Source organism: Theropithecus gelada, chromosome 15 (assembly GCF_003255815.1).
Source record: "Theropithecus gelada isolate Dixy chromosome 15, Tgel_1.0, whole genome shotgun sequence".
NCBI classification, from domain to species: Eukaryota; Metazoa; Chordata; class Mammalia; order Primates; family Cercopithecidae; genus Theropithecus; species Theropithecus gelada.
The window spans coordinates 83,353,764-83,380,304 of record NC_037683.1 but is presented as its reverse complement, the minus strand read 5'-3'; the positions used below and the strand labels follow the sequence as shown (position 1 = coordinate 83,380,304).

Here is a 26,541-nt window from a genome sequence, read left to right as displayed (position 1 = left end):
GTGTGGTTTTTTTTTTGTTTTTTTTTTGAGATGGAGTCTCGCTCTGTCGCCCAAACTGGAGTGCAGTGGCCGGATCTCAGCCCACTGCAAGCTTCGCCTTTCGGGTTCACGCCATTCTCCTGCCTCAGCCTCCCGAGTAGCTGGGACTATAGGCGCCCGCCACCTCGCCCGGCTAGTTTTTTGTATTTTTTAGTAGAGACAGGGTTTCACCGGGTTAGCCAGGATGGTCTCGATCTCCTGACCTTGTGATCTGCCCATCTCGGCCTCCCAAAGTGCTGGGATTACAGGCTTGAGCCACCGCGCCCGGCCATTATGTGTTTTTTCTAATAATTATTAAAAGAAATACATAATCCATAAAATAATGTTTCACTAAATACCATCTAGAAATGTGTAGTGTACTCTCAGCAAGAAACACACTGAAATTTGGAAAATACCAGAGTAGCTTATGAAAATAAGGATATAAACACTGGTCCAGAAAATAAGACTTTGTGCTTAAAGGAATCTACTATACTAATACTTCCATTGCATTTATTAAGATAGAAAATCAGCAACTGCTACATCCATTTTTCATTAGTCAGAGATGCTGATTCTATACATTATTTTTAAATGGGCGTGATAGGACCACCAGTCAAGGGATAGAGTTTCCATTTTACATCTGAATTAGCATAAATCCCACTCTCATCATGCCAAGTGTTGATGCCAAATCTTTTAGAACCATTTAGATCCGTGAACTGAGAACGGCATTTTCTGTGGACTATGGAATAATCATCTCGACAGGGATAAGCCTATGGGGGGAAAAAAAGAGAAATAGTATTTAATAACCGAAATATGTAAAAAGAAGTAATCTTCAAAAGTTTATCTTTTATATATTATTCTTATGATCAAAGGTTAATTTTTAACAATTGATTAATTTGTTCTCTCAAATAGCAAATGTTTCAATTTTAAAAATGGCTATTGCATTCATAATTACTTCAAATCCCAAAAAAAGAACATAGTTCATGGTTGTTTATAAAACTAAAAAGTCACTACACATGTAAAATTTTTCTAAACCACAAATACACAGTATAAAGAACAATTTAAGTTTTATGATCATATATATAAGACCAAAACAATTATAATTTAATACAATTCAACACCTTTCAAAAAATATAACCATTGCAAAGAATAATATCTTGGGTTATATCTTTAATAATTGTTACCAAGTCTTACTTCCCATGGCAATGATAAATGCCAAGCTCTGATACATTCCGGTAAGAATTTACCTCAACATAAGCCAGTGTAGTGTTTAAGATGTTTATACTTAGGCCACTTCAGAAAAGCTTCATTGTAATAAAACAAGATATTATCATTGAGTATTTCCCAAAGGAAATATTGATTCTTTCTGATTACACCAAGGGTAATGGCAGGCATGGAACATAAAGCCTTTTAACTGATTATCTAATTTCTGCTTTAAATTGGCTCTAATTTTAAAGCACTAGGACATTATTGAAATTAAATCACGAAAGCTATAAAACAATGAAAGAACACCAAAATAGTTATAATCTTAGATTGGTTTTGTCAAAAATAATTGAAAAATGTAATCATATGTTCAACCTTAATAGTGTCCATGTATTTACTGAGTGCCTTTTGTGGGTTAGGCACAAGTATTTGAGTGTTTGTATTTTTTAATCTGTAACTGGGCTGTAAGGTATGAATTATTACACCCACTTTACACATAGAAATGATGATTTACTTAAAATTTCAGGAGAGAATTTAAAGAAAGTCAGAATAAACGACTAAGCCAGGACTACAAATTAGATCTATCTGACTATAAAACTCATTATCCCTCCAGAACCCTAACAAAACCTTTATCAATTAACAGATGAAAATAAATATAAACTATAAAATTGTAGAGCTATATAATATCTGTGTCACTGTTCTATGTAGTTTGGGCTTTTGCTTTTGTCATTCGGGCTATTTCTTCAGGTGTTATGGTTGGTTGCTTGGTGGGTAGGTCAAATAGAGGTCTTTTAAATGAGATTTGAGCATCACTGGCCCAAAATGTCCCCTCGAAGGCAGGTGAGATCTTCTCATTCCCATCCCTGCTGCAGTCAAACTGAAGAGAGCTTCAAACACAGCATCGATGTGTTCCTTTAGTATTTCATAGGCAGAGAGAAGGATTTTTATGAGGTGAGTGACAAGATGAAATGTGCTGTTCTAGGAAAGTGATTCTGGTAGCAGAAGCACTAAAGACTAGAGGAGGAAAAAACTGGATTCTGGAACTGTGATTAGAATTGGATCTCAGTCATTCAAATGTCATCAATTACATGAATAAACAAACGTAGTCTAGACATACAATGAAATATTATTTGTCAACAAAAGGAATAAAATACTGATACATGCTACAGAATTGAAAGACCCTGAAAACATATGCTAAGAAGTGAAACCACATATTGTACAATCTTTTGTATTAAGTGTGTAGAGCAAGCAAATTCACAGAGACAGAAAAGTAGACTAGTGATTGCCAGGGAGTGGCATGATGGGAAGGAATGGGGAGTGACTGTTAATAGGTATTGAGTTTCCTGCGGTACAAAAATGTGAAATTGATTGTGGTGATGATTGTACAATCCCATAAATATACTAAAAAATCACTGAATTATACACTTTAAAAGGGTGAGTGTTATAGTATGTGAAATTTTATCTCAGTGAAGCTGTTATTAAAAAAGAATGGACCAGGCACAGTGGCTCACTCCTGTAATCCCAACACTTTGGAAGGCCAAGCTGTGAGGATCACTTGAGGCCAGGGGTTTGAGACCAGCCTGGGCAACACAGTGAGACCATGTCTCTATAAAATATAAAATTAGCTGGGCATAATGACATGTTCTTGTAGTCCCAACTACGCGGAATGCTGAGGTGTGAGGATCACTTAAGCCTAGGAAGCTGAGACTGCAGTGAGCCATGATCGTGCCACTGCTCTCCAGCCTGGGCAACAGAGCAAGACCCTGTCTCAAAAGAAAAAAAAAAAAAAAGAATGCATTGGAAGTAGCAATTCTGACATTAGAAAAACTAGTTAAGAGACTGTTGCCTGTTAATCCATGTTAGTTACATTGGGTTCCTCTTACTCTCAGTGCTGTGCTGGTAAACCAGCTCTAAAAAATTAAAATTGTAATATTTGCCAATTTCTGTGGCATAAATACTCCTACTAAGGCTAACTTCAAGTTACCAGAGTGAGGTCAGTGAACACTGAAGAAGAGGTGAGCATAGTTAGCTCATGCCAACTGTTAAGAGCTGGCTCCAACTCGCCCCTGAGTCCACTTCTCCCATTTCCCAGGGTGTAGCAGGGGTGCGCTTTGAGTAGGATTGATCCCAGTCCCGGGTCTAGCAGCAGAATCTAATTGGCTAAAGACAATCAGAACAGTGGCATCTCCTTCTCAATGACAGTGATAGGTTCAGTGTTAGGCATGTGACTTAAATTGGTCCAAATAGATTAAAGCCCAAGACTTCTGTTCAATGGTTTATGTGAAAGAAGTTCTCTTCCACAATTGGACATAAATGAAGAAGCATCTATCCCAGGGTGCTGTTTGCAGCTCTCCTACAACCAATCTAGCATGAAACCAACACCATAAAACTCACATCTGATAGTCAGTAAGAAACACAATGGCATTACTATATCAATCCTTTCCTGAAGTCTGACTTTTTAGAACATGGAAGCCAGTAAGTTGCTTTTATAGTCTGACCCAGTTTGAGCTGGATTTTGTACATCTTATTAAAAGCATCCTAACATACACCTGAATAATCTACAATATTGGAACACCGAGGTATTTGGAATCAGAGCAAATAAATGGGTCAAAACCAAGGGAGCAGGGCATATATGAAAAGTAGGAGTGAAGGAAAACAGGAAATTTGTGACAAAACATACAACTAGGAATCAGAAACATGCAAACATGAAATAGGAAAACAAGGCAGGCATTCAAAAATTAGAATAACTTGCTAGAAACCTAGAGGGTATAATTATTCTAAGAAAGCAGAGCAAGTATGCTTTTCAAAGTTTAATACAAAAAGCATGGAACAGAATAGAAAAAAAAAAGGTACACCAAGAACAACCTCAAAAAACCTTAATATTGATTGCAGCTCAGAACCAAGGCAAAACTGATATCATGGGAACCCTGGACAATAAAGTTGTTTGGTATACCACTCAAGCCAATAAAGGGGGTAATAAGTGGAAAATTATTCATGTGTTTTCCTCTTTCCATGTATATAACCACTCATTCGTACTTTGTCTCAGAAAAACACCAACCAAAGAGCAAAATCATACCAGCTTCTAACATACCTAGTAGGATTTTTCAGCAAGACAATATCCTTGTAATCCAACTCACAGTTTTGAGGACTTTAGAATGTCAATGATCAAACCTGGGAGATTATAGAGTTCTCCAAATGGGTAGAGAAAATATCTTTTGCTATGAAAGCTTAGAGAAGAGCTGAAATGAAGAGAAGGAAGATAGGGAAGAACCTATCTAGGGAATTGTGAGAATTAAAAAACAAAGGGGAAAGGAGAGCAGAACGAGCCCACTTTATGTCCCAATTTTCCCATCCCTGGGCTTTAATCAGGCAAAGTCCCTTTGACCTGAATAGTGAATGGTACACTAGACAAATGAGAATGATGGCAAAAAACACACAGGAGCTTCCTTGTCCCCATTTCTGTTGGAAACTCTTGAAATAGATCAACTCTCAGATGGCCCTTTCCTTTCACTAGCATGGTCAGGTAGAGGGAACCACTAAGATTCATCAATCCTGAGCCACTTTTGTTTTCCTGTGGCATGGATGAGATCCTAAGGTAGCTGCAAGTCTGCAGAGGAGGATACTAACAGGGGCTACAGAGCCGACCACTGGAGCTGGGGCTGCGTAAGAGTCACAGAAGGTGTCTGTGGGGTGTACAGTGTCTATGGGAATGGAAATGAGGCTGAGTCATCCCAACCAAGCCCAGGGATAGAGAGAAAAAGACTGCCAGTTACAATGTCCATAAAGTTTGGCCACTAATGCTAGCAAAGTAAAGAGCAACCAGGTAGACTAGGGATATCACCTCAGAGAACAGAACAGGCAGAAAATACCACATGTAAAACCCTACTCCTCCCTTCTGGCATCAGGATGCTAAGTCACATCCTTCTCTCCATGTATCTGGATGCCATTGTAGGGAAAGCTGCATTCTTGTTGCTGCAAACAACCCACTCTGTTCATACTAGTGTAAAACAATAGCCATTTCACTATGCCTCCAGATTCTTTGGGTCAGGAATTTGGACAGGATATGGCAAAGGCAGCCCTCTGCTCTGCAATGTTCAGGGTCTCAGCTGATTCATAGAAAGAAGACAGATTCATAGAAGACATGAAAGTTGGAAGTGAGTTGAGGGTAGAGGTTGTACACATCTCATTCCTTTTGGTCACCGATGCTGGCTGGCTGCTGGGACCTTGGCTGGGGCTATTGGTTGGAACAGCTGCATGGGTCCTCTGCCTGGCTTCCTCACAGCACAGTGACTGGCTCCTGAGAATGAGCATCCCACAAAGTGAAACAAGAGGAAGGTGTATTGCTCTTTAGCACCTAGCCTTGAAAGTCACATAGCATCCATGCCACCATAGTCACAGTTCACCACAATTCTCTCTGAGGGGGTAATTTAGACTCTGCTTCTCAGTTGGAGGAGTGTCAAAATCACATTGTAAGAGCATGTGGGAGAGGAGCACATGTTGTGACCAATTTTGGAAAATACATTTTTCTCCTCTTTTCAGGGAGAAAAGAGTATGGTGTATTGGGGTCCCCAAGACCACCTCAGGTATGATGATCTAGGAGTACTCACAGTTGTGTGTGTATATGCACACACACCTATATACAGACACTACTAAACTTGCAATGCAGTTACATCTTAATAAACCCATCTAAGTAAAAAAAAATCATAAGGTGAAATGCATTTAATACCAATAAACGCATCATAAAGTCAAAAAAGTGTAAGTTGAACGATTGTAAGTCAGGGACCACCTGTATAGTTGCACTCATGGTTATGATTTATTACATAAAAATGATACAAAGCAAAATCAGCAAAGGCTATGGGCTGACATCCACAGGAAGCCAGGTGCAAATTTCCAAGAGTCCTCTCCCAGTGGAGTCACACAGGATGAGTGTAAATCCCCCAACAGTGAGTTGTGCCATGCTGTCTGCTGGGAAAGCTAATTGCAGACTCAGTGCCCAAAGTTTTTACTGGGAGCTGGGTCATGTAGGCAGCCTCTGCCTAGCATGTCCCAAAATTTCAGACTCCCAGAAGGAAACAGGTGTTCAGCATAAACCATATTTTTGCACAAACATTTTAGCCACAATGGGTCATTCTTACCCTGAAAGCCAAGTTTCTAGATGCCAATCAAGGGCCAACATTCTAAGTAGGCTTTGAAAGGATAGTAGTCTCAGTTCTGCTGTGTTAGCTCTTCTCTGCACACACAGGATGGGAGAGAGAGGATCTCTGAGAAGGTGAGCGTTTTCTTCAGGAGGGATTAAACACTTTCTATAGAAAGCAGAACTATTTAAATTATGGAATCAGACTAAGCATTAAATGGATTGAAGAGTTTATGTTTTCCCACTGGTGGTGGGCTCCAGAAGAAGGTCAATTATCAGTTAGATAAATTTCCTCTGCATATGTGAGTTACAGACAGTTATGTTTTCCACACCCTAACATAATTGGTAAATCTCTTTTCAACATTTATTTAGTGGGAATGGGAAGAAAGTGCGTATTGAAATAGATTTGTGAATTACTATATGTTGCTGTTGGCTAGGTCACTATTCGGTGCTACACACACAGAGTTGTGACAGAGTTTATTTAAGGAAGGACAAGCATTGCAAGCTTTTTCTGAGTTCTTCAAGTAGATGAGGGTAACTAGAAGAATTTGTCTAATGTGTGGAATGGGTGGGCATTAGTGCACAAAGGCTGATGCAGAATGAGAATGAAAGAGTCATTTCACAGGAAGAACGTAAAGGATTTACACAACTAACTGGGAATAAAGAACCAAAGATGATTCATAGCTTCAAGCCTGGAAGGCTGGGAGAGTTGTAATAACACTGAAAAGAATTAGAAAGACATGGGGGTGGGGATGATTTGTTTTAGGGGGAAATGATGAGTCACATTTTAGACATTTTTAATTTAAGATGACATCAGTAAAAATGTTTCTTTGGAAGGTAGTGCTGTGGGACAGATGGCCTGGAGAGAAGTCAGTGCCCTATGCACAGCAGTGATCACTGGCAGGGAAAAAATAGCTATAAAGAACATTATCGGGACCATGGATGATATTTAACATAGACTGTGGGTTATATAATGGCACTGTATCAATTTTCCTGAAATTGAAAACTGTACCATAGCTACTCGTCCTTATTTTTAGGAGATGCACATTGAACTGTTTAGGGGCAAAAGGGCACGATGTCTCCAGCCTACCTTCATATGGTAAACAGCTATCAACTCTGCAAAGAATATATGGAAGCTCCTTGTGCAATTTTTGAAACTTTCCTGTAAGTTTGAAATTATACAACAATTAAAAGTTACCCCCCAACCCCCACCCAATGATGACTGGTACAGAGACATGGCAATGGATGAATTCGCTGAGATTGCATAAAATGAGAGGTGCAGGGATCTGGGGCCCAAATGATTGGATGCCCATGATTGGGTCCGTAAAGAAGCCATGAAGGACAGAGAAGGAGAGATAAGGAGAGAGTGTTGCAATGTCATAGGCTCTGAAGAGGGAGGGAGGCTGAAGAATGTGGTGGTAACCAGCAATTGGTAAGCTCCAAAGAAGCCTAACCCAGAGTAGCACCTGACAAAACACAACAATATCAATTAACCTCTAGCCACCCTTGAGGGTGCATTTTCAGTGAAGGGTTGAGGGAGTCCCATAAAACATGCTGGTAGAAGGAGGAAAAGAAAGAGCATCAGCGAAAGGAATGCTGTAGGCAAAACAGGTCCTGCTAAAACAGGAAGCACTGGAGTTGCAGCAAAAGAATCACCATAGGGGAAAACTGGCCTTTAGAAAATTGGTTAAGAAAGCATTCTTCTTTCTTTTCTTCTTGTTCTCTTCCTTCTCTTTTTTCTTTCACAGATCATGGCAAGGCAGGTTAGGATGTTAAAGGAGGGTCCTCTTAGTGAGTGGTTCCCCCAACCCACCTTCCCTCATGGTTTTACCACTTACATCAGTAAAATGCATTAATGGATCATTTTTTTTTCTTTGTTTTTGAGACAGAGTTCATGTTGCCCAGGCTGGAGTGCAATGGCACGATCTTGGCTCACCGCAACCTCCGCCTCCCAGGTTCAAGCAATTCTCCTGCCTCAGTCTCCTGAGTAGCTGGGATTACAGGCATGCACCACCACGCCTGGCTAATTTTGTATTTTTAGTAGAGATGGGGTTTCTCCCTGTTGAGGCTGGTCTTGAACTCCTGACTTCAGGTGGTCCACCTGCCTCAGCCTCCCAAACTGTTGGGATTACAGGCGTGAGCCACCACGCCTGGCCTAATTTATCTTAAACGATGGGCTGTCCCGGTATCCACTCCACCTCCACCCCCATTGCCTCTTGTGTGCTCTATCCTTACTCTAAGCACCATTATCTCCTGCACCTTTTTTCGGAATAAAATGATACTGCTACTTCTTAGTCAACTGTACAGCCAGTCCTTAGCCAATTTTTTCCAATCTTCTGGTAGGTTATTCCCTGGTTCTATTCATTCATATAGGATTTCATCCTTTTTCTTTAGGACCTCTCATTTCTGATAGTTTTATTTTTCAAGGTCATTTTCAGTTTTAGGACTGCCTTCTGGAACATAGTAACTCTGCCTAATATAATATTACAAGATAATTTGGAAGCATAGTCTCAATTCCTTCATCCAGATCGTTCATAAAAATGCATAATGAGTTATGTTTCCTGGCCAAATTAGTCAGTGCAAACTAACCTTGCATCCACCATGAAAGATAGCTATTAGCCACCTGGCACTGGTACAGCAAAGACCATTCTTCTCTAGTATGCCTATAAGGATGCTCATTTTGAGTATTCCATTTACCCTTAAAATGCTATTTGAGTTAGTAAGCTTATTTATGTGAATGTCACATTGGATGGAATGAAAATAGATATAAAAGTAAATTGTTGTGATATTTTGTTTCATTATTTCCAGCACGCATCATGTATAAAAGTCTTTACCAATTACACGCACTTGACTGAAGACCTGCCTTTCTCTAATAGGTTGTCTTGTAAGCACACGTGCAGAATGGTGGGAGGAAAAAAAGAACTACCCTACAGTCAAACCTACCTCATCTACCCTGGGGACCAATGGGGGATGGGTATCTCAGGCAGATTCCCTCATTCATTTCCTTCACTAAATTTCAAACATTTTATTTCTCTTACTTTTTCAAAATTTTTTTTCAGAGACAGAGTTTCGCTTTTCACTCAACCTGGAGTGCAGTGGTGCGATGATAGCTTATTGCAGGTTTGAACTCTTGGCCTCAAACCATTTTCCCATCTCAAGCCTCCCAAAGCATTGGGATGACAGGTGTGAGTCACCACACCTGACCAAATTTTATTTCTATTGGATATTTTTTCCTCCAATGATTGTATCACAAACATAAGAATAATTGGTAAATGTAGCTAAATAAATATGTAACTAGTGGGATATATTCTTATGTATTTAAGAAATATTTACTACCATTTATTTGATACAGTTTCAGGAGAGAGAAGCATTTGTAACAAACAGGTATTAATAGAGCATGAGACTCTTAGCTACAGGGAAATAGTCATGGAAAGTACAAAGAAATTTAGGCTGTGGATAGAAATACAAATTTCTTTACCACTAGTGAATCCAGTCAACATAGTAAGGTATCACTACAAAAAAAAAAATGAAGATCTATGTAAATGAACACTTCACAAATAAATTGACTTTTAAAGATTAATATCACATAAATTTTAGTTATGGCCAGCATCAAAAACTAAGCAATACACAATTAAACATTAGTTATTGATATATTTGTTTCTTTCTAATGCACAAAATTGATTGGTTCTATCACTTCAATCATATAAAACACAAACATGATTTTTCTTATTCTTCTGTCTATATTATGTGAGGACATTTACCTCTGCCACTGTTTTATAATGGAATGAATTAATGGGCTGTATATCAATTTGAGGCCTAGGCTTCTCAATCTTTAAAACTTTATTTCTCCATACATATATGAACAAAAGTCATATATGTTCACTGTAGAAATTGAAGATAATCAAAAGGAAGAAAATAAAATATCTCATAATTCCAGGTTCTCTGAAGCAGAACTTAGCTTTATGGCCTAACTTCGAAATAAATGTTAGACCAGGCCAGGCGCAGCAGCTCATGCCTGTAATCCCAGCACTTTCAGAGGCTGAGGCAAGAGGATCACTTGAGCCTGGGAGGTAGAGGTTGCAGCGAGCTGAGATCATGCCACTGCACTCCAGCCTGGGTGACAGAGCAAGACTCTGTCTCAAAAAAATTAATAAATAACTTCAGAAGGCAATATAAGGCAAAAGTTAAGTTTCTGGAGACATAGGGTATCTCTCTACTAAAAGAACTGAGAATTAAGACCCCACAATTTCTCTACTGTTGGTGATACACAAGATGAGCAGGAAGTTAAAATAATTAATTAATTTATAGTTAAGTATAATTAACACTTAATTTTCAACCAACTTTGAAATAAATGTCTACCAAAAGGATACTTGGTCATAAATAAATGACTATTTCAATGGGATAAGATCATTGAGATAGAATCAAATCAAATCAAATAATAGAATTTGAGAGCCAGAGAGTTTGGAAAGATCATTGTGTCTGTATCAGTCAAGGATCTCCAGAAAAACAGAATCAATAGAATACTCACACACACACACACACACACACACAGATAGATAGATAGAGAAAGAGAGAGAGAGAGATTGATTTTAAGGAATTGGCTCACATGATTGTGGAGGCAAGTAACTCAGGCAAGATTTCTGTTACAATCTTGAGACTGAATTCCTTTTTCTCAGAAAACCTTAGTGTTTTGCACTTAAGGCTATAAACTGATTCAATGAGGCCCACTTACATTATTTGGAATAATCTTTACTAAAAGTTAACTGATTGTAAATGTTAATCACATTTACAAAAGACCTCCAGGACAACATCTAGACAAGTATTTGACTAAACAACAGGGCAAATAACCTAGTTAACACAGAAAATTAACCATCATACTGTCTAACCCTAGTCTTTTTTTTTTTTTTTTTTTGAGGCAGAGTCTCACTCTGTCACCCAGGTTGGAATGCAGTGGTGCAATCTAGGCTCACTGCCACCATACCCGGCTAATCTTTTGTATATTTAGTAGAGATGGGGTTTCACCATATTGGCCAGGCTGGCCTGGAACTCCTGAGCTCAAATGATCCACCCACCTCAGCCTCCCAAAGTACTGGGAATACAGTGATCCACCATTCCTGGTCATCTAACCCTAGTCTTAAAGTAAGGAGATCAAGGCCTAAAAAGGTTGGCATATATAAATTTTGAGTCGTGTTTTGCAAAGCAGCTACAAATATGGCACTTGGAATCAGACCCGAGTTCACTTTGAACACTTATACGGTGTGTTATTACTCATACTTAACCTCTGTGGGGCATAGATTCCTCAATATATAATTCTAATAGGTTGATATTCTGGGGCAATTGTGAGGACTAAGTGAGCTAATACATGTAAGTTAGCTAATACTAAGCCAGTGTCTGGAACATGGTAGACAATAAGTGTTACTTCATTCCTCTCTTCCTCCCTTTATTTCTTTTGTCCTCCCTCCTTTCCTTGTTTCCTGGCTTCCTTGCTTCATTCCTTCCTTTCTTCTACTCATCTACCAGCAACTGTATATTTTATTCAATAAGGCAAATTCTATTGTATCCCAGTCAACTTGGGAATCTATGGAAGTTCTATGGAGTTATATGAGCAACAACCAGCAGATCCTAAGGTTGAAGCTGGGGCCTAGGAAATGTGGTTCTTAGACCTGGCAGAATGACATAAGGCTCAGAACCAGAACTGTCTGTTTATAAAACTATATAAAACCAATCCTTCAAGTATAAATATAAGGTCAACACACATATGTATGACATACGTTGAGATCTTTCAGGCAAGATATTTAGGTTAGAAAGGCAACCATATCCTTCTGAACCCAAGTCAAAGAAGCCTGTTTCCATGGTTAACTAGAAGCAGCATTATGGAACACTCTGGCATGGATTATAAGACCCTTCCCTCTTCTCCAATTCTACCCCCTACCACTACCTCATTTGCGGAGGATTCTAAAACTCTCACTTATTTCATTTCAGTCAATAGTACATGATAAGATAAATAAGCAAATGGCAATTATTCATTTGTTAGTCAATATTGAGTCAGAAAATTAACAAGACAAAGAAAATTAAATCGTGGATATAGTCAGATGAAGTACAAATAACATAGCACTAAAATGAAAGTACTAAAGATATATTTTAAGCCTGGAACTTAGTTAAATTTCAGCCTTAATTTTCAAGGGACAAGTTTGGAAAAACCACACTTTAGAATACAAGGCTTTTATACTTGATTTTTCTATGTAGCCAGATTACCTTGAACAATTTTCCATGATACTATTTTTTAAAATAACAGAAGAAAAAGAGGAGAATGGAGAGGAGGAGGAGAAAGAGACTGTCTATGCTGAAATGAAAATGGGGAAGACAATAGGGACATGGAAGTAAAGATACAAAGAGAGGGCCTTAAAATAACTGGGATTTGAAAGCTAATGTAATTCAGACAAGTGAGGCTTTCTATAGAATCCTCACCCTGTTCTGGATTCTCTTTCTGTCCCAGCTCTTTCTGTCTTTCAGCAAGCCATTCTTTCTCTTGTCTTGTTTTTAAGGCACCTGGTGGGCAACCCTTCCTAGTAAAACGGGATAGCTCCCTTGACCCTTTCGTGGGACTCATGAGGGGGTGGCTTGCTTACTCAGCCCACAGCTCTCAACTCCTTGCAGGTAGGGGAGCACACAGGTAAGTGAGTGCAGAGGCTAGGATGAGTGCTTCTGGGAAACCAGCAGGAGCAGAAATCTGTGCGAGCCCATGGAAGCGCCTAGGGGTTGCCAACGACCCACAGTGCCCCTGAGGGTGTGTGTTAAAGTGTCCTGTCTTAGCTTTGCCATTCACGGATGGCTAAGTGTTTAACAGCTCTGTGTGACAGCCCTCTGTATCCTGAGCTCTTGTTCAGTGTCCAGGAAGAATCAGATCACACAAACAAATTGAAGATGGTGTCCAGGAAGAATCAGATCACATGAACAAATTGAAGATGGTGAATGTGGAGCATTTTATTGAGCAGTGGAAGTGGCTCTCAGTGGGATGGAGAGCTGGAAAGGGGATGGATTGGGAAGATAATCTTCCCCTAGAGTTTGGCTGTCCCTGGCTGAACTCTTCTTTGAGGTCCTCCCAACAAACTATCCCTCTGAAATCAAGCTGCTTCTCTCCAATGTCCAACTGCTTCTTTCTCTCCTCTGCTGCTCTGCTGGTGAGGCCTAGGATTTTTATACATACAGGATGGGGAATGGGGCAGGCCAGAGTGGCTTTGGAAAAGGCAACATTCAGGCAGGAAAACAGAAATGCGTATTCTCATTTTGGGCCATAGGTCCAGGCTTGAGGATGTGACCCTCACTGGGGACTTCCCTCTTCTACCCAGTATTTCCCTACCTCCTGTCTGTATCATTAGGAAATAGAAAACTGAAGGCAATTCCTCTTTGGGGAGTATCTTTGAGGTAAAAAATCCTAATTAAACAATAAAGGGCTCCTAATGGTAATTCCTCCATGACCAACTCTTGATTTTTAGTGAAGATGCATCTTTATCTGGGATGGTAAGTATTTCTCAGCCAAGCCAACTGAGTAAGTTCTAGAGGCCCCCAGTCAGTCAGGTACTGATCTGGCTTCTAGGAAGTCCAGGCTGAAACAACTTAGCTGTCAGATGCAGAAAGCACAGTGCCTAGGGCTCACAATACTTTTAGGGGCCCATGAACATATTTTAATTTATTTTAAAATCTGAATCTCTAAAAATGAATATAACAACAGGAATTACTTAATGCCATTTAATTATATGCTAAAAAGATTAAAATAATACATTTTATGTCATGTATATTTTATGTTGTGCATATTTTACCACAATAAAAAAATGCAGATGCCATTTTGAAAAAAAAAAAACTTTGTAGAAACTCAAAGCTAAGCCCGGAAATGATGCTGATAATATACTATCCATAAACATCTCAGAGCAAAGAAACTGATGACAGCTATTATACAGAAAATGTGTCTTAAAATAGGGCATAGAAGTCCAAGAGTAATTCCCAGTGGGGGAGGAAAAAAAAGAACACTGTGTGATAACAATAGTCATTGGTATGTTAGAAATAATTTCAGGAGGGTTAAGAATAACGTGGTCACATCACATGGCCATAAAATACAGTAACACAGTCAAAAATAGGCAAGGATTCAAACTGCGTAAAAGAGGGGAGAAAAGATGGGTAATTTTTATGAAATGAAAATGAGAAATATAGCCTAAAAAGATATTTCTTTTTTAAAAACTTTTATTTTAGGTTCAGAGGCATATGTGCAGGTTTGTTTATTTAGGTAAATTTCATGTCATGGAGGTTTGGTGTACAGATTATTTTGTCACTCAGGTAATAAGCATAGTATCCAATAGGTAGTTTAGATATTTCTTTAATAAGCTTTAAATCCCCCCAAAAAAGGAGAATTATTTTACTCGGATTATTTTTGTCTTTATATCAACTCAGTTGTAAACTATGTTTGTTTGTTTGTTTGTTTGTTTTAATGGAAGAAGGAGCCCATGAAGGCAAAAGGGCTTGGGGCCCAGGAAAGTCATAATGCAACCAGAAGTCCAGAGGCTAAGACATCAGGGTTCTGGGGGACTCGAGGCCACAGTTCATTTCCAAGCAGCACAGAAATCTCAATATTTTAGCTATGCCACATCCATACCAGTGCGTAGAGTCCCAGTCGTAGGACAGGCAATCCTGCCATTTCGGGGAATAACTGCTGTTAAAGGGATATAGTTTCTTCTTTACCATGAAACAATACGTGGATGCCTTGTCCACGTATTGTTAAACAATTCTCTGTTAAAAACTTTCTCAGTTTCTAACAGCCAACTTTGAACCAGTTCTCTAATGTGCCTTCTTTCCAATGTTTCCTCTGTTCTGGTTCTTTGGGAGATGATGGAGGAGCTTTCAAGAGAACGTATCTTTAATTGAAATTGAGATGAGCTGTAATAAACATCTAGTTTAAGAGGAGAAGTTCAAAAGAAACAGCTTGCAATTTTCTTCCATTTCCCTCCTTGGAAATGACTTCATGGCTTCCTAATCCTCTGTATTTCCTTACCAATGCTTAGAGCTATGGAATGATAACCTGCATTCCCTTAACTTTCTATAGTGCTGTCCCACTTTATACAAATGTGGATTAAGCAAATGTAAGGGACCATAATATAAAAATTAATCAAGTCTCAATTTATGCACAACATTTGAGGTAATATAAATCCAAATATTTTCAGATTTCTTCAAAACTTGCATAAAGCGGAAGTAGTAGACTGAATGAATGGTGACTGTGTTCATGGCAAGGCCACATGGTGAAGTCTCTAGCAAGAAAATATTCCCTCCTTTTTCAGTATGTGTGAATTATACACTTGTTTATGTGCATGACAACATCTGTTAAAGTTCAATAACTATTCTCTGTTATTTAACCATCCACTATTATTATAATTAAAAATTATTTGTATCCAACAACAATGTCATGCAAGCATTCATTAAATGTGGGTGTCAGAAGCAGTGCTAAAACATGCCTCAAAATCAATTACTTGAGGGGGCGGAGCAAGATGGCCGAATAGGAACAGCTCCAGTCTCCAACTCCCAGCGCCAGCGACACAGAAGACCGGTGATTTCTGCATTTTCAACTGAGGTACTGGGTTCATCTCACTGGGGAGTGCCGGACGATCGGTGCTGGTCAGCTGTTGCAGCCCGACCAGCGAGAGCTGAAGCAGGGCGAGGCATCGCCTCACCTGGGAAGGGCAAGGGGGAAGGGAATCCCTTTTCCTAGCCAGGGGAACTGAGACACACAACACCTGGAAAATCAGGTAACTCCCACCCCAATATTGCGCTTTAAGCAAACAGGCACACCAGGAGATCATATCCCACACCTGGCCGGGAGGGTCCCACGCCCACGGAGCCTCCCTCATTGCTAGCACAGCAGTCTGTGATCTACCGGCAAGGCAGCAGCGAGGCTGGGGGAGGGACGCCCGCCATTGCTGAGGCTTAAGTAGGTAAACAAAGCTGCTGGGAAGCTCCAACTTGGTGGAGCTCACAGCAGCTCAAGGAAACCTGCCTGTCTCTGTAGACTCCACCTCTGGGGACAGGGCACAGCTACACAACAACAACAACAACAACAACAAAGCAGCAGAAACCTCTGCAGACGCAAACGACTCTGTCTGACAGCTTTGAAGAGAGCAGTGGATCTCCCAACACGGAGGTTGAGATCTGAGAACGGACAGACTGCCTGCTCAAGTGGGTCCCTGACCCCTGAGTAGCCTAACTGGGAGACATCCCCCACTAGGGGCAGTCTGACACCCCACACCTCACAGGGTGGAGTATACCCCTGAGAGGAAGCTTCCAAAGCAAGAATCAGACAGGTACACTCGCTGTTCAGAAATATTCTATCTTCTGCAGCCTCTGCTGCTGATACCCAGGCAAACAGAGTCTGGAGTGGACCTCAAGCAATCTCCAACAGACCTACAGCTGAGGGTCCTGACTGTTAGAAGGAAAACTATCAAACAGGAAGGACACCTACACCAAAACCCCATCAGTACAACACCATCATCAAAGACCAGAGGCAGATAAAACCACAAAGATGGGGAAAAAGCAGGGCAGAAAAGCTGGAAATTCAAAAAACAAGAGCGCATCTCCCCCGGCAAAGGAGCGCAGCTCATCGCCAGCAACGGATCAAAGCTGGACAAAGAATGACTTTGACGAGATGAGAGAAGAAGGCTTCAGTCCATCAAATTTCTCAGAGCTAAAGGAGGAATTACGTACCCAGCGCAAAGAAACTAAAAATCTTGAAAAAAAAGTGGAAGAATTGACGGCTAGACTAATTAATGCAGAGAAGGTCATAAACGAAATGAAAGAGATGAAAACCATGACACAAGAAATACGTGACAAATGCACAAGCTTCAGTAACCGACTCGATCAACTGGAAGAAAGCGTATCAGCGATTGAGGATCAAATGAATGAAATGAAGCGAGAAGAGAAACCAAAAGAAAAAAGAAAAAAGAAATGAACAAAGCCTGCAAGAAGTATGGGATTATGTAAAAAGACCAAATCTACGTCTGATTGGGGTGCCTGAAAGTGAGGGGGAAAATGGAACCAAGTTGGAAAACACTCTTCAGGATATCATCCAGGAGAACTTCCCCAACCTAGTAGGGCAGGCCAACATTCAAATCCAGGAAATACAGAGAACGCCACAAAGATACTCCTCGAGAAGAGCAACTCCAAGACACATAATTGCCAGATTCACCAAAGTTGAAATGAAGGAAAAAATCTTAAGGGCAGCCAGAGAGAAAGGTCGGGTTACCCACAAAGGGAAGCCCATCAGACTCACAGCAGATCTCTCGGCAGAAACTCTCCAAGCCAGAAGAGAGTGGGGGCCAATATTCAACATTCTTAAAGAAAAGAATTTTAAACCCAGAATTTCATATCCAGCTAAACTAAGTTTCATAAGTGAAGGAGAAATAAAATCCTTTACAGATAAGCAAATGCTTAGAGATTTTGTCACCACTAGGCCTGCCTTACAAGAGACCCTGAAGGAAGCACTCAACATGGAAAGGAACAACCGGTACCAGCCATTGCAAAAACATGCCAAAATGTAAAGACCATCGAGGCTAGGAAGAAACTGCATCAACTAACGAGCAAAATAACCAGTTAATATCATAATGGCAGGATCAAGTTCACACATAACAATCTTAACCTTAAATGTAAATGGACTAAATGCTCCAATGAAAAGACACAGACTGGCAAACTGGATAAAGAGTCAAGACCCATCAGTCTGCTGTATTCAGGAGACCCATCTCACACACAGAGACATACATAGGCTCAAAATAAAGGGGTGGAGGAAGATTTACCAAGCAAATGGAGAACAAAAAAAAGCAGGGGTTGCAATCCTAGTCTCTGATAAAACAGACTTTAAACCATCAAAGATCAAAAGAGACAAAGAAGGCCATTACATAATGGTAAAGGGATCAATTCAACAGGAAGAGCTAACTATCCTAAATATATATGCACCCAATACAGGAGCACCCAGATTCATAAAGCAAGTCCTTAGAGACTTACAAAGAGACTTAGACTCCCATACAATAATAATGGGAGACTTCAACACTCCACTGTCAACATTAGACAGATCAACGAGACAGAAAGTTAACAAGGATATCCAGGAATTGAACTCATCTCTGCAGCAAGCAGACCTAATAGACATCTATAGAACTCTCCACCCCAAATCAACAGAATATACATTCTTCTCAGCACCACATCGTACTTACTCCAAAATTGACCATATAAATGGAAGTAAAGCACTCCTCAGCAAATGTACAAGAACAGAAATTATAACAAACTGTCTCTCAGACCACAGTGCAATCAAACTAGAACTCAGGACTAAGAAACTCAATCAAAACCGCTCAACTACATGGAAACTGAACAACCTGCTCCTGAATGACTACTGGGTACATAACGAAATGAAGGCAGAAATAAAGATGTTCTTTGAAACCAATGAGAACAAAGATACAACATACCAGAATCTCTGGGACACATTTAAAGCAGTGTGTAGAGGGAAATTGATAGCACTAAATGCCCACAAGAGAAAGCAGGAAAGATCAAAAATTGACACTCTAACATCGCAATTAAAAGAACTAGAGAAGCAAGAGCAAACACATTCGAAAGCTAGCAGAAGGCAAGAAATAACTAAGATCAGAGCAGAACTGAAGGAGATAGAGACACAAAAAACCCTCCAAAAAATCAATGAATCCAGGAGTTGGTTTTTTGAAAAGATCAACAAAATTGACAGACCACTAGCAAGACTAATAAAGAAGAAAAGAGAGAAGAATCAAATCGACGCAATTAAAAATGAAAAAGGGGATATCACCACCGACCCCACAGAAATACAAACTACCATCAGAGAATACTATAAACACCTCTACGCAAATAAACTGGAAAATCTAGAAGAAATGGATAATTTCCTGGACACTTACACTCTTCCAAGACTAAACCAGGAAGAAGTTGAATCCCTGAATAGACCAATAGCAGGCTCTGAAATTGAGGCAACAATTAATAGCCTACCAACCAAAAAAAGTCCAGGACCAGATGGATTCACAGCTGAATTCTACCAGAGGTATAAGGAGGAGTTGGTACCATTCCTTCTGAAACTATTCCAATCAATAGAAAAAGAGGGAATCCTCCCTAACTCATTTTATGAGGCCAACATCATCCTGATACCAAAGCCTGGCAGAGACACAACAAAAAAAGAGAATTTTAGACCAATATCCCTGATGAACATCGATGCAAAAATCCTCAATAAAATACTGGCAAACCGGATTCAGCAACACATCAAAAAGCTTATCCACCATGATCAAGTGGGCTTCATCCCTGGGATGCAAGGCTGGTTCAACATTCGCAAATCAATAAACATAATCCAGCATATAAACAGAACCAAAGACAAGAACCACATGATTATCTCAATAGATGCAGAAAAGGCTTTTGACAAAATTCAACAGCCCTTCATGCTAAAAACGCTCAATAAATTCGGTATTGATGGAACGTACCTCAAAATAATAAGAGCTATTTATGACAAACCCACAGCCAATATCATACTGAATGGGCAAAAACTGGAAAAATTCCCTTTGAAAACTGGCACAAGACAGGGATGCCCTCTCTCACCACTCCTATTCAACATAGTGTTGGAAGTTCTGGCTAGGGCAATGAGGCAAGAGAAAGAAATCAGGGGTATTCAGTTAGGAAAAGAAGAAGTCAAATTGTCCCTGTTTGCAGATGACATGATTGTATATTTAGAAAACCCCATTGTCTCAGCCCAAAATCTCCTTAAGCTGATAAGCAACTTCAGCAAAGTCTCAGGATACAAAATTAATGTGCAAAAATCACAAGCATTCTTATACACCAATAACAGACAAACACAGAGCCAAATCATGAATGAACTTCCATTCACAATTGCTTCAAAGAGAATAAAATACCTAGGAATCCAACTTACAAGGGATGTAAAGGACCTCTTCAAGGAGAACTACAAACCACTGCTCAGTGAAATAAAAGAGGACACAAACAAATGGAAGAACATACCATGCTCATGGATAGGAAGAATCAATATCGTGAAAATGGCCATACTGCCCAAGGTAATTTATAGATTCAATGCCATCCCCATCAAGCTACCAATGAGTTTCTTCACAGAATTGGAAAAAACTGCTTTAAAGTTCATATGGAACCAAAAAAGAGCCCACATCTCCAAGACAATCCTAAGTCAAAAGAACAAAGCTGGAGGCATCACGCTACCTGACTTCAAACTATACTACAAGGCTACAGTAACCAAAACAGCATGGTACTGGTACCAAAACAGAGATATAGACCAATGGAACAGAACAGAGTCCTCAGAAATAATACCACACATCTACAGCCATCTGATCTTTGACAAACCTGAGAGAAACAAGAAATGGGGAAAGGATTCCCTATTTAATAAATGGTGCTGGGAAAATTGGCTAGCCATAAGTAGAAAGCTGAAACTGGATCCTTTCCTTACTCCTTATACGAAAATTAATTCAAGATGGATTAGAGACTTAAATGTTAGACCTAATACCATAAAAATCCTAGAGGAAAACCTAGGTAGTACCATTCAGGACATAGGCATGGGCAAAGACTTCATGTCTAAAACACCAAAAGCAACGGCAGCAAAAGCTAAAATTGACAAATGGGATCTAATTAAACTAAAGAGCTTCTGCACAGCAAAAGAAACTACCATCAGAGTGAACAGGCAACCTACAGAATGGGAGAAAATTTTTGCAATCTACTCATCTGACAAAGGGCTAATATCCAGAACCTACAAAGAACTCAAACAAATTTACAAGAAAAAAACAAACAACCCCATCAAAAAGTGGGCAAAGGATATGAACAGACATTTCTCAAAAGAAGACATTCATACAGCCAACAGACATATGAAAAAATGCTCATCATCACTGGCCATCAGAGAAATGCAAATCAAAACCACAATGAGATACCATCTCACACCAGTTAGAATGGCGATCATTCAAAAGTCAGGAAACAACAGGTGCTGGAGAGGATGTGGAGAAATAGGAACACTTTTACACTGTTGGTGGGATTGTAAACTAGTTCAACCATTATGGAAAACAGTATGGCGATTCCTCAAGGATCTAGAACTAGATGTACCATATGACCCAGCCATCCCATTACTGGGGATATACCCAAAGGATTATAAATTATGCTGCTATAAAGACACATGCACACGTATGTTTATTGCAGCACTATTCACAATAGCAAAGACTTGGAATCAACCCAAATGTCCATCAGTGACAGATTGGATTAAGAAAATGTGGCACATATACACCATGGAATACTATGCAGCCATAAAAAAGGATGAGTTTGCGTCCTTTGTAGGGACATGGATGCAGCTGGAAACCATCATTCTTAGCAAACTATCATAAGAACAGAAAACCAAACACCGCATGTTCTCACTCATAGGTGGGAACTGAACAATGAGATCACTTGGACTCAGGAAGGGGAACATCACACACCGGGGCCTATCATGGGGAGGGGGGAGGGGGGAGGGATTGCATTGGGAGTTATACCTGATGTAAATGACGAGTTGATGGGTGCAGCAGACCAACATGGCACAAGTATACATATGTAACAAACCTGCACGTTATGCACATGTACCCTACAACTTAAAGTATAATAATAATAAATAAATTAAAAAAAAAAAATCAATTACTTTGGAAAACACATTAGAAGTAAATGAACAAAATTGCAAATAAAGGCAAACAACTGTCATGGTATGCTGTGCTCTTAATGTGGAAACAAATAACATGAGAAATATTAAAAATAATGCTGAAAAATTAAAAGCATAAATATATAATGCAATGGTTAATGATTTATGTGCCCTGAGAATACATCCCACATTATTTATATTTATAATATTTAGTCCTTTGAAATGTGAGTTTTTAATTAGATGTCTTTTATTTAAAGATATAGCCAAATCCCACGTAAATAAGAAAATGGACCTGAAATGCATTTTAAAATAATATGTTTCTTTCCTTGTGGTTTTTCTGATGATAAACAATCACACTTGTTACATTGGAAAATTCTAAAAAGTGTAAAGATGAAGAAAGTCACCTAGAATCTCAACATTCATTGGCCAACTGTGCTAGCATTTTGGCAGTTTCCCCAGTTTTTAAAATGTTCTCCATATTTGTATGTAGTTTGGATAAAATATACATGCAATTTTGTAACTTAATTTTTTTACCCTTAAATGAAGATTTATCAAGACACTAAGAACTATCTATGGAGATTATAAAGGCTGCACAATAACTCATCATATGCTTATAACATACTTGATTAATACTACTCCTAATGTTACAGCTCAATGGATTCTTCTTGCCTGCCGGCCCTCAAAAAACAATACTGAGAACAGCAGGTGTTTAATTATCAAGGACCAGCCAAGCAGAAGGACAGGAGAAATTTCTCAAATCTACCTTCCCAATAATTCAGAGGCTAGATATTTTAAGAATAATTTGGTGGGCTGGGACCTGGGGAACTGAAAAGATAGGCTGAGAATGAAATCACAGGAGTGTCTAAACTGTCTTTGCATAGCTGAGTCAGTTACCAGGAGAGGATCTCAGGACCAGGCAACATTTCTCTGTCTGCTGAAAAGCTAAATCTGAAAAATATCTCAAAGACCTGTTCTTTAGGTTTCACAATAGTGAAGTTATCTGTGAGTAGTTGGGGAAGTTATAAATCTTGTGACCCCTGTTACACAGCTCTGGAGCAGTAAGCAATGTATAAAGAAGCAAGTTAAGCAATGCCAGGTAATTATTTAACCATGCCTATTCTTTAGCAAAGTTCAAGCCCTCACCGTAAATCTAACCTTGTGACCTTTTGTTAGTATTTACAAATATGGTTTCCATTTACGAACGAGGATATCAGTTCAGAAAAAGAACTATTATGGCCTCCACATAAGAAGGAGCAAAAGCAGCTCAGCCTGGTAGAAGCAAGACGGACTCAATTATGTCACATTTCCCTTCTTACTGTAACTTTTGCAAAGGCAGTTTCAGTAATACTAAATATTTAGGTACTTTCCAAGTTTTGTCATCATAAATAATTCAGTGATGAATATATTTGCATATGAATTTCATTGCTAGTTCGAATTACTTTTCTTTGGGGAAGTTTCCTAGAAAAAGAATTATTAGGTCAAACAGTGTTTTTTTTGTTTGTTTTTTCCTTTTTGAGAGCGAGTCTCACTCCATCACCCAGGCTGGAATGCAGTGGCACAATCTCTGCTCACTGCAACCTCCGCCTCCCAGGTTCAAGAGATTCTCTTGCCTCAGCCTCCCAAGTAGCTGGAATTACAGACAACGTACCACCACATGTGGCTAATGTTTGTATTTTTTTTAGTAGGGACAAGGTTTCATCACATTGGCCAGGCTGGTTGCAAATGCCTGACCTCAAGTGATCCACCTGCCTTGGCCTCCCAAAGTGCTGGGATTACGGGCCTGAGCCACCACGCCCAGCCTCAAACAGTATGTTTTAAAAATATTGCCAATTTTATTCTCAAAAAGAAAAATCTTTTTGTCTTAATTCATATTGTTTATTGTTTGTAAATGGAGCATGTTCCCTATATTTACTAGTTAGTTGATTATATTTCCTACTTTGTAAACAGCCCATATATTTCCTTTGCTCATTTCTCTAGGGTCATTTACATTTCTCCTGCCAATATATTTGAGTTATATATATAAAGCATATTAAACCATAAACTACCACATTTGTTGTTTCTATGTCTTAAATATTATTTTTTTAAATAAGAAAAAAAAAATCAGAATGTAGCATATAATGAAGGTGGCGTCCTAAATCCCTTACTTCCCTAAATTGGTTTTGCTATCTTTTCAAAACATTTCTGATTATTCTCATCTGTTTGTTCTTTCAAATAATTCCTGGAATCTTAAAATTCACAAAGAAAACAAAATCCATTGGGATTTTATTATATTAAACTTATAAATTTAGTTTATAATTAGTTTAGTTTTCCAGTTCCCTAAAATGGTAGCTATTCCTTTTTATTTGAGATATCTGCCTCAGTCATGTTTTGGTTCATATTTTAAAACAAACAGATAATGGCTTCAGTTTCTTCTTGTGATTCCTCATGGGTTGCAGTCAGATGGAAGCCAGAGCTGGAGTCCAGGCTCTGCTAAACTGATTATCCATGATGGCTTCCTCACTCGTAAGTCAAGCTTGCCAGTGTTCCTCCCACGGCCTCTCCCTCCAACAGAGTAGCCTGGATTTCTTCTCTGGTGGCTCAGGGCTTAAAAGGTGGAGGCAATCTTAAAGCTAAGCTCATAACTGGCACAGTCACTTTTGCCATGTTCTACTGATCACCTCAACTCGAGATGGAGGAATCCTTACCCTAAATGGGGAGTGGCTTGTGCCAACAGGAAGCTCTGCCATCTTTGGAGATAAACTGCCACGTTATCTTTTATTGATCTTGGTGAAACTTTCCTCATTAAAGAATTTTGAATTTGTGTCGCTAATAATAATTTGTATGCTTTTTTCTTTTATAATTTATTAACTGGTTAGTGCTGATGTGAAGGAAAGCTATTGTCTTATTTATTCTAATTACTTCTCAGTTTAATATCTTGATTCTCCTCAATAGATAATTACACTATTGGAAAATAAGATGTTTTTCTCTTCTTCATCAATAGTTAAATATCTTATTTCTATTTCACGTCTACTGCCCCGGTTAAGACTTCCAGAACAAGGCTAATTGGAAGCAGCCTTGTTTTGTTTCTGTTGCATAATTTGTAAAGTACAAATACATTCAAGTTATAAACTGGACATTCTTAAATTAGCATACATATTTCCCAGAGCTATATTAAGCCACTTACTTTTATGTGTTGATGCAATACAAATGAATAGAAAGTGGGTTCTTATTCCAGATAAATTGAATTCAGGGAGGGGACAAGTAAAAAAGATGAGGAAGAAAGTGTCTAATATATTTTAGATACTGCAGTATTTTTCCTTGAAATCTATAAACATCCAAAAATAAATCATAACCATAAAACATTCTCATGACTCCAATAAACAGCTAACATCTCAAAATAAATGTAAAATATTCTCCTTCCTTCCCAAGTTTGACTATACTAGGTGCAAAGAATCACTTCAAGTACACAAATAGGTAGAAGACTATGGCTCTTGTACTCACATGTGGCTGATAACCATATGGTGGAACATAATCTTCTGAGTACGTTGTCAGTGCACACCTAAGAGGGATAAGTCAATGTCTGAGGAAAGAATCACTTCAAAAAGAAAAATATTTTAAATTGTTATTGATATACACTTTACATGAAAAAAACATTTCAGGAAGGATTGGCCCTAATCAAAATTTAAAATCCCTCAACTGCCCCAGCCTCTGTATATAGTATTACCCACCACCAGCAGGGTACCCCCAACTTCAATTTCAGCAGTCTCCCTTATTCTTAGGGAATATGTTCCAAGACCCCTAAGTGGATGTCTGAAGCCTCCGATAATACTGAATCCAATTGCTGTCAGTTAGAACACATTTCCGTTCACGTTTTCTACCCAGAAATGTAGTGCCTTTTTTTATCTTAGCTAAGGACTTATCAAACATTATGGCCTTCGCTTTTGCAGTCTGAGGTACAATAGCAAAACTAGCATGAATTTTTCTTTTCTTCTTTATAATTGCAAGGATAGAAGATTTGTTCTTAACATAGGTCTTAGATACCTCAGCATACGATTTTTTTTTTTTTTTTTGCTCTCCTTAAGTTGAGAACTTTCATCTTTAAGCACCTAAAGTGCTTAAAGGAAGCACTTGACAGCTTCTCTTTAGCATATCTGAATGCCTGCACCACCACTCTTGCATTCTAGAGCCATCATTAAGTAAAATAAGGGTTACTTGAACACAAGCACTGCAATACCATGACAATCTAATAATGAAGAAGGCTACTAAGTGACTAACAGCCAGGGACAGTAGACAGTGTGGAGACACTGGACAAAGGGAGGATTCATGTCCTGAACTGGATGAAGCCAGATGGCACAAGATTTTGTGGCACTACTCAGAGCCACATGCAATTTAAGACTTACAAATTGTTCATTTCTGAAATTTTCTGTTTAATATTTTCAGACTGCAGTTGACCTCATGTAACTGAAACTGTGGAAAACAAAACTATGAATAAGGGGAGACTACTATA

The 26,541-nt window shown here is 39.0% G+C and overlaps 1 protein-coding gene across 2 annotated transcripts in view; it reads right to left on the bottom strand.

Moving 5' to 3' along the window:
* Positions 1-503: 503 nt before the first annotated feature.
* The window catches only part of C15H9orf135 (chromosome 15 C9orf135 homolog), a 92,819-nt gene continuing 66,781 nt past the window's right edge, over positions 504-26,541 (bottom strand). The window contains exons 5-6 of one of the 2 annotated variants that reach the window (XM_025359251.1): positions 25,536-25,593; positions 504-785 (exon numbers count right to left, since the gene is read on the bottom strand). In XM_025359251.1, coding sequence (XP_025215036.1) covers positions 603-785; positions 25,536-25,593 — 241 coding nt within the window. In that variant the 3' untranslated portion in view covers positions 504-602. The remainder of the gene's footprint in view (positions 786-25,535; positions 25,594-26,541) is intronic. The other variant, XM_025359252.1, reaches the window with a different exon arrangement.